Source organism: Xenopus tropicalis, chromosome 6 (assembly GCF_000004195.4).
Source record: "Xenopus tropicalis strain Nigerian chromosome 6, UCB_Xtro_10.0, whole genome shotgun sequence".
Classification (NCBI taxonomy): domain Eukaryota; kingdom Metazoa; phylum Chordata; class Amphibia; order Anura; family Pipidae; genus Xenopus; species Xenopus tropicalis.
This window is the reverse complement of record NC_030682.2, coordinates 132,153,268-132,167,340: the sequence shown is the minus strand read 5'-3', so window position 1 is coordinate 132,167,340 and position 14,073 is coordinate 132,153,268. Positions and strand designations below refer to the sequence as shown.

Below are 14,073 nucleotides of genomic sequence, written 5' to 3'. Positions count from 1 at the left end.
TGCCCCCAATAAGGGGTAATTATATCTTAGTTGGGATCAAGTACAGGTACTGTTTTATTATTACAGAGAAAAGGGAATCATTTAACCATTAAATAAACCCAATAGGGCTGTTCTGCCCCCAATAAGGGGTAATTATATCTTAGTTGGGATCAAGTACAGGTACTGTTTTATTATTACAGGGAAAAAGGGAATAATTTTTTAAAATTCTGAATTATTTGATTAAAATGGAGTCTATGGGAGACGGGCTTTCCATAATTTGGAGCTTTCTGGATAACAGGTTTCTGGATAAGCGATCTGATACCTGTATAGGGAATAATGTGCGCCCTGTTATAAAGTATGAGGTATGTATTGCAAAATACATTGATGTCAATGGGCAACATTATTCCTTATAATACACACACATTGTTGAGTCAAATGTGCACTTATTTATGAATAACCAAAAACAGGAAAAAAACAACAAACACATTTGATATCACATTTCACCCTGAATCACTGAAGCTTTTATTGAAAAGAAGCTTGGGTTTAAAAATAAGACTTTTACATGTTCTCAGCAGCTTTTCTCTGCTAATTTCCTTCACAAATTTGAAATTGCAGTAAAAACTCATTTGTTGATGTATATCTGGCCCATGGGTGCTTGGGGGGGGGCTCCAGTGCTGCCGGTGGGCTGGGCCGCTGCACAGTTGTACTATTCCCCGTATCACAGTATAAAGCAGACTTAGGAATTGGGGGACGCCCAGGACCTACAGTTTATAGGAATTGATAATAAACTGCTGTTTATTTATTCTTTGCCATTTTCTTTTAAGGACGTATTCTGATGTTCTGAGAATTGTGTTTTTGTGTCTGTATGCTATTTATTACATTTTTAAGTACTTTTCTCAAGTCATCTTAAAAAAAGCATGTTTCAAGTCTTGTGTGTATGTCCCGTGTAGTCAGTCAAACTGACAATCTTTTATTATGTAAAACATTCATTATTTTTGTTTTGTTTTTTGTTACGTTGTTAGCAGTTTATTTTGAACGAGTGGCTTTTTTTTTCCCTTCATAATAAAAGTGTTTACTTTGGCCTGAAAACCAGTGTAAAGTCTTTCTAGCAATTATGAACTTGGGACAGAAATGCTATGTGCCCAAATGGGTCAAAAAAACCTGCCTGCCGCAGTGTTGTGCTGCTTTGTACCACTTGTACCTCTTGTACCTTTAATGGATCCAGTGCAGAGTGCAGTGCTCACTGGCACAAAGGGGACATACACCTACCACAAATAGAGGCCCACGGGCCAGTTGTGGCCCTTTAAAGGGTTATGCCCCCCCCCAGTCTGCTTGAAAGTGTCATAGGCTTCACTTTATAAGATCATTTTAATCTAATCCGGCCTTTAAACGTGCTGTATGAGAAATCATTGGACCACGCCAAGTTGGACAGCACTGCTCTGCCATATAACTTAATGTGAAATTTCCCAAAGTGTGTTTTTTGGGGTTTCATGTTTGCAGTTTTATACTGCTGTTATCAGTTTGATATTGGTTCTGCAGCTTAATGTGATCAGAGCAATAGTACTGAGCAGGGAAGTGTGGGAAGACGCTTCTTGCTTCAGTAAATAAAACTTTGGCTACTCTCCCAGCTCTTGTCCTGGCTGAACAACAGGGGTTGCTCAGGTAACACATTTATGCTTTTAGTGGTGGAGTATAAGGTAATGTGCAGTGCTGCCCTCTGCCTGCCTGGAGCAGGAATGGAATAACAAGCATGTACTTCCATGCTAGAGACAGGAGTTGTGACTGTCTGCACTAAGCGCTGTAAAGGGATGGGGGCCCGGACGCAGCAAAATAGGCCTAAACCACAACACTCCCACCGCCATGTTTTGCAGATGGGATAAGGTTCTTATGCTGGAATGCAGTGTTTTCCTTTCTCCTAATGTAACTCTACACATTTAAGCCAAAAAGTTCTATTTTTTACAAAACATTCTTGCAGTCTCCTGGTTTGTCCACATGATCTCTAGCAAACTGTCAACGGTCAGCAATGGGGAAAAAAACATGGTGTTTGCTCTCAAAATGTCACTTTGCTCACTGCACTTGCAGATGTAAATGACCCCTACCATGTAGTTATGGAAAATATACAGAAGCACGAGGCACAGAGTTATGTGCTGGATTATCTGCCCCCGCTGATACCCAATGTGCTCTGTAAGGGTACAGAATGCCCTTTGGGACATATCCCTGCCCGGCAATATAAACAGATGGGTTGGCTTTTGTGTAGGAAATGAAATATTTCCTCCTTCCCAGAAGGAACTGCCAATTCCTCAGAGAGGTTTATTTTAGCCTGCGATTTGCCCTTTGGCGACTGCGTTAGATGAAATCTCCATAGTTCTTGATAGCTCCCAGGCTATCGGGCTTCCATCTGCCGTTAAACAGGAACATTCCACATTCCTAAAATGCTGCACTAAAATGCCAGTTAAGTCCAATATCCTGCCATGAAATAATCCTGCCATATATCTAACTGTACCCTTGCCCTTGGGTTTCATTACAGATGCAGATAAACAATTATATTTATTATAATAAATCCTCACAACAGGCAGCTTTGTTTATTGGACAGTGCTAGGGTGGGAGGTAGTGATGTGCGAAATGTTTCGCCAGGCATGGATTCGCGGCGAATTTCCACGTTTCGCCATTGGCGGATTGTTTTGCAAAACAGATGAAAACATTTGCAGCGGAAAAATTTGCCGCATGTCCCAGAATAGCGGCGGGCATCAAAAGAATAGCCAAGGGCAACAAAAGAATAGCCGCAGGTGTCAAAAGAATAGCCACGGGCGACAAAAGAATAGCCATGAGCGACAAAAGAATAGCCGCGGGCGACAAAAGAATAGCCGCAGGCGTCAAGAATAGTTGCGGGCGACAATTTTTCTTTTAACACGTAACATTTTCGCCATCTCACAAATCTTTTGTTGAAGCAAAACTGGACAGATTCGCTCATCACTAGTGGGAAGCCTACATTCAGCATTCTGGAGCAAATGCACCTTATAATAAAGCTTAGAACCTTTAAAAACCCCATAGGGACCTGTTCGTGCCATATAACACATGCTGTGGAGTTGTTAGACTGTTGGGCGAGGGACTGGTATATTGCCCACCTTTCCCTTACTCTGTGCATTTAACATCAGAGAGAAAAGAGGATCTGTATGGCAGAGAAAGAAGGCCGTCAGTGGATCCTGGAAAGATAAAAAGTGTAAGTTAATGTAGAAATACAATGGCAGCCCTGCCTGTGCCAGCTGGGCCAACCAAACATATACATCAATATCCGCAAGCTGTTCCAGAACCAAAACCATCAGCCTTTATCTCGGGGTTTCCTTTCACTCTCATGTATCTATTATACTGAACCCATTGCACAGTAAAGAGCTACACAGAACAAGAACCTGCAATCATATTGTCTTCATTATCTACATGCTGCAGCCCCATATTTTTTATTTCTTGTAGTCAGGGGCGCTGCTACCTCAACTCGCCTCAGGTGGCAGCGGCCCACAAAGGTACCAGGAGCGGCAAAAAGCCCAATTGCCCTTGGAATAGTTGTAGGGCAACTTTAAGAGCCCAGTTTCCAGCTACAATTTTGTATTGTTACCAGTTTTTTGCTCAATCTACTATCTGGTTGCTAAGGAAACTTGAGCCCTAGCAACTAGATAACTGCTGAAATTCCAAACTGGAGAGTTTCTGAACAAAAAATAAAATCTTTATAAAACCACAAATAATAAAAAATGGAGGCCAGTTGCAACTTGTCTCAGAATATTACTCTCTATATCAGTGATCCCCAACCAGTGGCTCAGGGGCAACATGTAGCTCCCCAACCCCTTGGATGTTGCTCTCAGTGGCCTCAAAGGAAGGGCTTATTTTTGAATTTCTGGTTAGGAGACAAGTTTTGGTGCCATAAAAACCCAGTGTAACTGCCAAACAGAGCCTTCTGTAGGCTGTCAGTCCACATAGGGGCTATTAAGTAGCCAATTATAGCTCTTATTTGCACCTCCAGGAACCTTTTTTATTGCTTGTGTTGCTCCCCAACACTTTTTCCATTTGAATGTGGCTCACGGGTATAAAAGGTTGGGGATTCAAAGATGAACAACTTTAAAAACAATTCCTGAACATTTCAGTTTTGACGATTAGCCTTGGGGATTTCCGGTTCGGAAGGGTGTTAGAGCTCAGATCTGCTGCTGAGTTCTAAAGCTGGCCATACACGGGCAGATCCGCTCACTTGGCAATGTCACCAAGTGAGCGGATCTTCACCCGATATCCCCACCCTGGGGCCAAACGATTGAATTCTACACGCGGCAATGGGGCAGTCAGTTTAGGGAGCGCATCAACGAGCCAATGCGGTCCCCGATCCGACTGGATTTTCTAACCTGCCCGATCGATATCTGGCCAATTTCAGGCCAGATATCGGTCAGCCAGGCCCCTCGGTTCTGCCCCATACACGGGCCGATTAACTGCTGAATCAGTCTAAGGGACCAATATTGGCAGCTACTATCGGCCGTGTATGGGGACCTTAACACTACGTAGAGCTAAAATGGTCCAGCACTGGTGCTTTTATCTGCTTTGATACAGGTGGTAATTTATTATTACTCTCCTGACTGTAAGGAAAGAAACATTTAGATACTCTGCTTCCATTCCATCTGCTGCGTTTCCCCAGTGATTGGAATCTGTGGAGAAAGTTCCCTTTGCTGCTAGCACCCCTGTGCCGGTTCCTGAGCTCTTCTTCTCCATACAAACCATGGGGATTACGTGTCAGGGTGCTGGAGCATTTGCTGCTCCATTTCCGGAGTCTCATTGCCTGCATACCTTTGCCTTGCCATCACTCCTGATCTTCAATCAGTGCCTGTTTATATATTACTATATTTAGCGGCGGCCCCTGCGTCCCAACTCTGCTTCTCAGATGAACATTTCCAAGTCGTCCCAGGGTTCATACATGATTTACTTTCTAAGCATTATTCATTTCACTGGGGGGGGGGGTCCAAGGGAAAGGTAAATGCGAATGTTTGTTAATCTTCTGCCTTATACACAGTCACAGTCACAAGGAGCAAGAAGATTTTGGCTGGTTAATGATACATAGCTCTGATACATAGCTCTGGTCAGAGTGTAGCAGGCAGGGGAGGGGCTGCACAACTCACCCCCTTAAATGACACTTTGGTATGTAACACCACATAACACAGAGTATATTCTTTCCCTGAGCAGGGGGCACACAAACCTACACTATTCCAAGGGCAATACAGAACTCCAACTGGAACTCGTTCCCGTCAGGATCTGTTCTTTCTCCCATGTGCCGGAACTTTCTAAATATTTGAAATAATAAAGCGTTAGAGGGAGCCTCACACGAGGAGTCTGGATACCAATGGCTTCATCGTGTATTTTGATTAAAGGCGGCAAGATTGTGAATGCTGATTGCTCCGTTCTGCTGGACGTCTACGTAGAGAATGGGTTGATCAAGGATATCGGAGAGAATCTGCGGCCGGATCGCTGCACGGATCTGAAAGTGATTGATGCTGCCGGCAAGCTGGTTATGCCTGGGGGGATCGACACTCACACACACATGCAGTTTCCTTTCATGGGAACCCACTCCGTCGACGACTTCTGCATTGGAACCCAGGTACTGTCCCTAATGTATTCCATAGTCTACATAGTGAGTACAATTAGTGATGGGTGAACTGTTTAACCAGGCATGGATTTGCAGCGAATTTCCGCATTTCGCCATTGGCGGATTGTTTCGCGAAACGGCTGAAAAAATTCGCCACGGAAAAATTTGCCGCACGTCCAAAAATTGTCGCCGGCGTCAAAAGAATAGCCGAGCGACGAAATAATAGCCGCGCGACAAAATAATAGCCACGCGACAAAATAATAGCCGCGGGCAACGAAATAATAGCCGCGCGACAAAATAATAGCCGCGGGCGACGAAACAATAGCCGTGCGACAAAACAATAGCCGGGGGCGACAAAACACTAGCCGCGCGACAAAATAATAGCCGCGGGCGACGAAATAATAGCCGCGGGCGACGAAATAATAGCCGCGGGCGACGAAATAATAGCCGCGCTACAAAATAATAGCCGCGGGGCGGCAATTTTTTTGGTCGCATGACATTTTTGCCATTTCGCGAATTTTTCACCGGAACAGATTCGCTCATCACTAAGTACAATCATTAAAAACTGTCAAAACTGTGTCTATGAAGATTCTCATTCATCCAGGTCATGATATACAGTATCTAGTAGAATTAAGTCTAAAACAACTGGACTTTTCTGAGTTTTTCCTTGAAAACGTTTCACTCATCCGAGTGGCTTCTTCAGTTCAAATGACTGATAGGGAATTCCCCGGCATTTAAACTCTTGATGGTAGTACAGTCACAGACATCCAATCACAATGGTTCCATTGAACTTGTTCAGTTAGGTGTTAGCTGAAACTGACAGGTGTAAGAAGGTTTGATCCAATCACAATGGTTCCATTGAACTTATTCAGTTAGGTGTGAGCTGAATCTGAGAGGTGTATGATCCAATCACAATGGTACCAAGATTCTCATTGATGAAGGTGTTAATCCTTCAAAGTACATGACTGGAAGTGTGAACTGTTGTGAAACCGCCGGGGTAAAGATGTCAAAGCGGCATTGTATGTTGATGACAAGCGGTGTCGCAGGCCCCCTCCTCTGTTCAGGGTTGGTTTTTCCAGGCTGGCATAAATGGCCTCTTTCACACCTCTTTCAAACCATCTGTCCTCTCCTGTAAGCCTGTTAGTCTGACATCAATGATAGGAAACTTTTGGAAGGGGTAATAAGGCATAAGATACTTGAATACATTGGAAAACAACAATACTATGAGTTTGTGCCGGCATAGTATTATACATAACAGATCTTGCCAAACTAATTTAATTGTCTTTTTTGAGGAGGTGAGCAGAAACCTAAACTCTGGGATGGCAGTGGATGTGATCTACTTAGACTTTTCCAAAGCGTTTGGTACAGTGCCACAGAGAAGGTTAATGATAAAATTGAGGGATATTGGCCTGGAACATAATTGTAATTGGATAGAGAACTGGCTGAAAGATAGGTTACAAATGAAGGCTTCATTTTAAATAAACTCAGTTCTAGTAATATAACTACTGTTGCATGGGTCATGTAATATGTAAGGGTAAATAACAGTCTAGGGCCTTATGGTATTCATCCCAGCTTAGCCAAACCTCTTCACTTGTTCAATTGCTAATGTGGTTCCACTAGTCACAAAGGGATCCCGTTCTCAGCCTGAGAACTGTAAGCCTGTTAGTCTGACATCAATGGTAGGAAACTTTTGGAAGGGGTAATAAAGCATAAGATACTTGAATACATTGGAAAACAACAATACTATGAGTTTGTGCCGGCATAGTATTATACATAACAGATCTTGCCAAACTAATTTAATTGTCTTGAGGAGGTGAGCAGAAACCTAAACTCTGGGATGGCGGTTAATGTGCTCTACTTAGACTTTTCCAAAACATTTGGTACAGCGTCACAGGGAAGGTTAATGATAAAATTGAGGGATATTGGCCTGGAACATAATATTTGTACTTGGATAGAGAACTGACTGAAGGATAGGTTACAGAGAGTGGTGATAAATGGAATGTTTTTCTAATTGGACCAGTGTGGTTAGTTAATAAGATGTAGAAAGCGCAGAGATGTGCAACTAAACTGGTCAGAGGGATTGGAGAATTAAACAATAAGGGTAAACTGTAATGGTTGGGGATGGGAAAAAAGAAGCCTGCAATGGGACATGGGACTTTGTACAGTAGAGAGCATTAGAGAAAGATATCAGGGGATCTTTTTTCCTATAAGAACAATCAGCGCACCAGAGGCCCCCCCTTTAGATTAGAGGAACGGAGATTCCATTTGAAACAGTGTAGGGGGTTCCTCACGGTGAGGGCAGTGAGGTTGGGGAATGCCCTTCCTAGTGATGTGGTAATGGCAGATTCTGTTAATGCCTATAAGAGAGACTTGGATGAGTTCTTGAACAAGCAGAATATCCAAGGCTATTGTGAAACTAAAATTTTAAAAGTATTAATGTTTGTATATATAGTTTATATGTGTGAGTGGATAGATAGGTCAGTGTGGGTCTGTATGTGAGTGGATAGATAGGTCAGTATGGGTCTGTATGTGAGTGGATAGATAGGTCAGTATGGGTCTGTATGTGAGTGGATAGATAGGTCAGTATGGGTCTGTATGTGAGTGGATAGACAGGTCAGTATGGGTCTGTATGTGAGTGGATAGACAGGTCAGTATGGGTCTGTATGTGAGTGGATAGATAGGTCAGTATGGGTCTGTATGTGAGTGTATAGATAGGTCAGTATGGGTCTGTATGTGAGTGGATAGATAGGTCAGTATGGGTCTGTATGTGAGTGGATAGATAGGTCAGTATGGGTCTGTATGTGAGTGGATAGATAGGTCAGTGTGGGTCTGTATGTGAGTGGATAGATAGGTCAGTATGGGTCTGTATGTGAGTGGATAGATAGGTCAGTATGGGTCTGTATGTGAGTGGATAGATAGGTCAGTGTGGGTCTGTATGTGAGTGTATAGATAGGTCAGTGTGGGTCTGTATGTGAGTGGATAGGTCAGTGTGGGTCTGTATGTGAGTGGATAGGTCAGTGTGGGTCTGTATGTGAGTGGATAGATAGGTCAGTGTGGGTCTGTATGTGAGTGTATAGATAGGTCAGTATGGGTCTGTATGTGAGTGGATAGATAGGTCAGTGTGGGTCTGTATGTGAGTGGATAGATAGGTCAGTGTGGGTCTGTATGTGAGTGTATAGATAGGTCAGTGTGGGTCTGTATGTGAGTGTATAGATAGGTCAGTGTGGGTCTGTATGTGAGTGTATAGATAGGTCAGTGTGGGTCTGTATGTGAGTGTATAGATAGGTCAGTGTGGGTCTGTATGTGAGTGGATAGGTCAGTGTGGGTCTGTATGTGAGTGGATAGATAGGTCAGTGTGGGTCCGTATGTGAGTGTATAGATAGGTCAGTGTGGGTCTGTATGTGAGTGTATAGATAGGTCAGTGTGGGTCTGTATGTGAGTGTATAGATAGGTCAGTGTGGGTCTGTATGTGAGTGGATAGGTCAGTGTGGGTCTGTATGTGAGTGTATAGATAGGTCAGTGTGGGTCTGTATGTGAGTGGATAGGTCAGTGTGGGTCTGTATGTGAGTGGATAGATAGGTCAGTATGGGTCTGTATGTGAGTGGATAGGTCAGTGTGGGTCTGTATGTGAGTGGATAGATAGGTCAGTGTGAGTCTGTATGTGAGTGGATAGGTCAGTGTGGGTCTGTATGTGAGTGGATAGGTCAGTGTGGGTCTGTATGTGAGTGGATAGATAGGTCAGTGTGGGTCTGTATGTGAGTGGATAGATAGGTCAGTATGGGTCTGTATGTGAGTGGATAGATAGGTCAGTATGGGTCTGTATGTGAGTGTATAGATAGGTCAGTGTGGGTCTGTATGTGAGTGTATAGATAGGTCAGTGTGGGTCTGTATGTGAGTGGATAGATAGGTCAGTATGGGTCTGTATGTGAGTGGATAGGTCAGTGTGGGTCTGTATGTGAGTGGATAGATAGGTCAGTATGGGTCTGTATGTGAGTGGATAGATAGGTCAGTATGGGTCTGTATGTGAGTGGATAGATAGGTCAGTATGGGTCTGTATGTGAGTGGATAGATAGGTCAGTGTGGGTCTGTATGTAAGTGTATAGATAGGTCAGTATGGGTCTGTATGTAAGTGTATAGATAGGTCAGTATGGGTCTGTATGTGAGTGGATAGATAGGTCAGTGTGGGTCTGTATGTGGGTGTATAGATAGGTCAGTATGGGTCTGTATGTGAGTGTATAGATAGGTCAGTATGGGTTTGTATGTGAGTGTATAGATAGGTCAGTGTGGGTCTGTATGTGAGTGTATAGATAGGTCAGTATGGGTCTGTATGTGAGTGGATAGATAGGTCAGTATGGGTCTGTATGTGAGTGGATAGATAGGTCAGTATGGGTCTGTATGTGAGTGGATAGATAGGTCAGTGTGGGTCTGTATGTGAGTGGATAGATAGGTCAGTGTGGGTCTGTATGTGAGTGTATAGATAGGTCAGTGTGGGTCTGTATGTGAGTGTATAGATAGGTCAGTGTGGGTCTGTATGTGAGTGTATAGATAGGTCAGTGTGGGTCTGTATGTGAGTGTATAGATAGGTCAGTGTGGGTCTGTATGTGAGTGGATAGGTCAGTGTGGGTCTGTATGTGAGTGGATAGATAGGTCAGTGTGGGTCCGTATGTGAGTGTATAGATAGGTCAGTGTGGGTCTGTATGTGAGTGTATAGATAGGTCAGTGTGGGTCTGTATGTGAGTGTATAGATAGGTCAGTGTGGGTCTGTATGTGAGTGGATAGGTCAGTGTGGGTCTGTATGTGAGTGTATAGATAGGTCAGTGTGGGTCTGTATGTGAGTGGATAGGTCAGTGTGGGTCTGTATGTGAGTGGATAGATAGGTCAGTATGGGTCTGTATGTGAGTGGATAGGTCAGTGTGGGTCTGTATGTGAGTGGATAGATAGGTCAGTGTGAGTCTGTATGTGAGTGGATAGGTCAGTGTGGGTCTGTATGTGAGTGGATAGGTCAGTGTGGGTCTGTATGTGAGTGGATAGGTCAGTGTGGGTCTGTATGTGAGTGGATAGATAGGTCAGTGTGGGTCTGTATGTGAGTGGATAGATAGGTCAGTATGGGTCTGTATGTGAGTGGATAGATAGGTCAGTATGGGTCTGTATGTGAGTGTATAGATAGGTCAGTGTGGGTCTGTATGTGAGTGTATAGATAGGTCAGTGTGGGTCTGTATGTGAGTGGATAGATAGGTCAGCATGGGTCTGTATGTGAGTGGATAGATAGGTCAGTATGGGTCTGTATGTGAGTGGATAGGTCAGTGTGGGTCTGTATGTGAGTGGATAGATAGGTCAGTATGGGTCTGTATGTGAGTGGATAGATAGGTCAGTGTGGGTCTGTATGTAAGTGTATAGATAGGTCAGTATGGGTCTGTATGTGGGTGTATAGATAGGTCAGTATGGGTCTGTATGTGAGTGTATAGATAGGTCAGTATGGGTCTGTATGTGAGTGGATAGATAGGTCAGTATGGGTCTGTATGTGAGTGGATAGATAGGTCAGTGTGGGTCTGTATGTAAGTGTATAGATAGGTCAGTATGGGTCTGTATGTGGGTGTATAGATAGGTCAGTATGGGTCTGTATGTGAGTGTATAGATAGGTCAGTATGGGTTTGTATGTGAGTGTATAGATAGGTCAGTGTGGGTCTGTATGTGAGTGTATAGATAGGTCAGTATGGGTCTGTATGTGAGTGGATAGATAGGTCAGTATGGGTCTGTATGTGAGTGGATAGATAGGTCAGTATGGGTCTGTATGTGAGTGGATAGATAGGTCAGTGTGGGTCTGTATGTGAGTGGATAGATAGGTCAGTGTGGGTCTGTATGTGAGTGGATAGATAGGTCAGTGTGGGTCTGTATGTGAGTGGATAGGTCAGTGTGGGTCTGTATGTGAGTGGATAGATAGGTCAGTATGGGTCTGTATGTGAGTGGATAGATAGGTCAGTGTGGGTCTGTATGTGAGTGGATAGATAGGTCAGTATGGGTCTGTATGTGAGTGGATAGATAGGTCAGTATGGGTCTGTATGTGAGTGGATAGATAGGTCAGTATGGGTCTGTATGTGAGTGGATAGATAGGTCAGTATGGGTCTGTATGTGAGTGGATAGATAGGTCAGTGTGGGTCTGTATGTGAGTGGATAGATAGGTCAGTGTGGGTCTGTATGTGAGTGGATAGATAGGTCAGTATGGGTCTGTATGTGAGTGGATAGATAGGTCAGTATGGGTCTGTATGTGAGTGGATAGATAGGTCAGTATGGGTCTGTATGTGAGTGGATAGATAGGTCAGTATGGGTCTGTATGTGAGTGGATAGATAGGTCAGTATGGGTCTGTATGTGAGTGGATAGATAGGTCAGTATGGGTCTGTATGTGAGTGTATAGATAGGTCAGTGTGGGTCTGTATGTGAGTGGATAGGTCAGTGTGGGTCTGTATGTGAGTGGATAGATAGGTCAGTATGGGCCTGTATGTGAGTGGATAGATAGGGCAGTGTGGGTCTGTATGTGAGTGGATAGATAGGTCAGTGTGGGTCTGTATGTGAGTGGATAGATAGGTCAGTATGGGTCTGTATGTGAGTGTATAGATAGGTCAGTATGGGTCTGTATGTGAGTGTATAGATAGGTCAGTATGGGTCTGTATGTGAGTGGATAGATAGGTCAGTGTGGGTCTGTATGTGAGTGTATAGATAGGTCAGTATGGGTCTGTATGTGAGTGGATAGATAGGTCAGTGTGGGTCTGTATGTGAGTGTATAGATAGGTCAGTATGTGAGTGTATAGATAGGTCAGTGTGGGTCTGTATGCGAGTGGATAGGTCAGTGTGGGTCTGTATGTGAGTGGATAGATAGGTCAGTATGGGTCTGTATGTGAGTGTATAGATAGGTCAGTATGGGTCTGTATGTGAGTGGATAGACAGGTCGGTATGGGTCTGTATGTGAGTGGATAGATAGGTCAGTATGGGTCTGTATGTGAGTGGATAGATAGGTCAGTATGGGTCTGTATGTGAGTGGATAGGTCAGTATGGGTCTGTATGTGAGTGAATAGATAGGTCAGTATGGGTCTGTATGTGAGTGGATAGGTCAGTGTGGGTCTGTATGTGAGTGGATAGATAGGTCAGTATGGGTCTGTATGTGAGTGGATAGGTCAGTATGGGTCTGTATGTGAGTGGATAGATAGGTCAGTATGGGTCTGTATGTGAGTGGATAGATAGGTCAGTGTGGGTCTGTATGTGAGTGAATAGATAGGTCAGTATGGGTCTGTATGTGAGTGGATAGGTCAGTGTGGGTCTGTATGTGAGTGGATAGATAGGTCAGTATGGGTCTGTATGTGAGTGAATAGATAGGTCAGTATGGGTCTGTATGTGAGTGGATAGGTCAGTATGGGTCTGTATGTGAGTGGATAGATAGGTCAGTATGGGTCTGTATGTGAGTGGATAGGTCAGTGTGGGTCTGTATGTGAGTGGATAGATAGGTCAGTATGGGTCTGTATGTGAGTGTATAGATAGGTCAGTATGGGTCTGTATGTGAGTGGATAGTTCAGTATGTGAGTGTATAGATAGGTCAGTATGGGTCTGTATGTGAGTGGATAGTTCAGTATGTGAGTGGATAGATAGGTCAGTATGGGTCTGTATGTGAGTGTATAGATAGGTCAGTATGGGTCTGTATGTGAGTGGATAGACAGGTCAGTATGGGTCTGTATGTGAGTGTATAGATAGGTCAGTATGGGTCTGTATGTGAGTGGATAGATAGGTCAGTATGGGTCTGTATGTGAGTGGATAGATAGGTCAGTGTGGGTCTGTATGTGAGTGGATAGATAGGTCAGTGTGGGTCTGTATGTGAGTGGATAGATAGGTCAGTGTGGGTCTGTATGTGAGTGGATAGATAGGTCAGTATGGGTCTGTATGTGAGTGGATAGATAGGTCAGTATGGGTCTGTATGTGAGTGGATAGATAGGTCAGTGTGGGTCTGTATGTGAGTGGATAGATAGGTCAGTGTGGGTCTGTATGTGAGTGGATAGATAGGTCAGTGTGGGTCTGTATGTGAGTGGATAGATAGGTCAGTATGGGTCTGTATGTGAGTGGATAGGTCAGTATGGGTCTGTATGTGAGTGGATAGACAGGTCGGTATGAGTGTGTATATTTTTGCACTGGGAATAGGTTGGAGGGGTTAAACTTGATGAACTTTGGTCTGGTTTCAACCCAATTTAATAATGTAACTATATAACTTGGAAGCCTAGGAATATATGGGGCCCAGTGGCGGGGAGGGTTCCTATTGGGTGTACACATTTAACATCAGGCCTGGCCCCCTCTGCTATAAATTCAACACTGCAGTTTGTATCAGTTAATGTTATGAATGTTTAACTACATTTTCATGTGCATAATATCACAAGGGAATCGTTGGCCCTGGGTCAGCAATCCCTACTGTAACAACTGTGAGGAGCAAGAACCTGAAATATAC

At 43.8% G+C, this 14,073-nt stretch overlaps 1 protein-coding gene across 1 annotated transcript in view; it reads left to right on the top strand.

The window, feature by feature from the left end:
• The first annotated feature begins 5,121 nt into the window (after positions 1-5,121).
• Positions 5,122-14,073, top strand: part of dpys (dihydropyrimidinase) — a 42,333-nt gene continuing 33,381 nt past the window's right edge. The window contains exon 1 of the mRNA XM_002931539.5: positions 5,122-5,602. Within this exon, the coding sequence (XP_002931585.2) occupies positions 5,348-5,602 (255 nt within the window). The 5' untranslated portion in view covers positions 5,122-5,347. The remainder of the gene's footprint in view (positions 5,603-14,073) is intronic.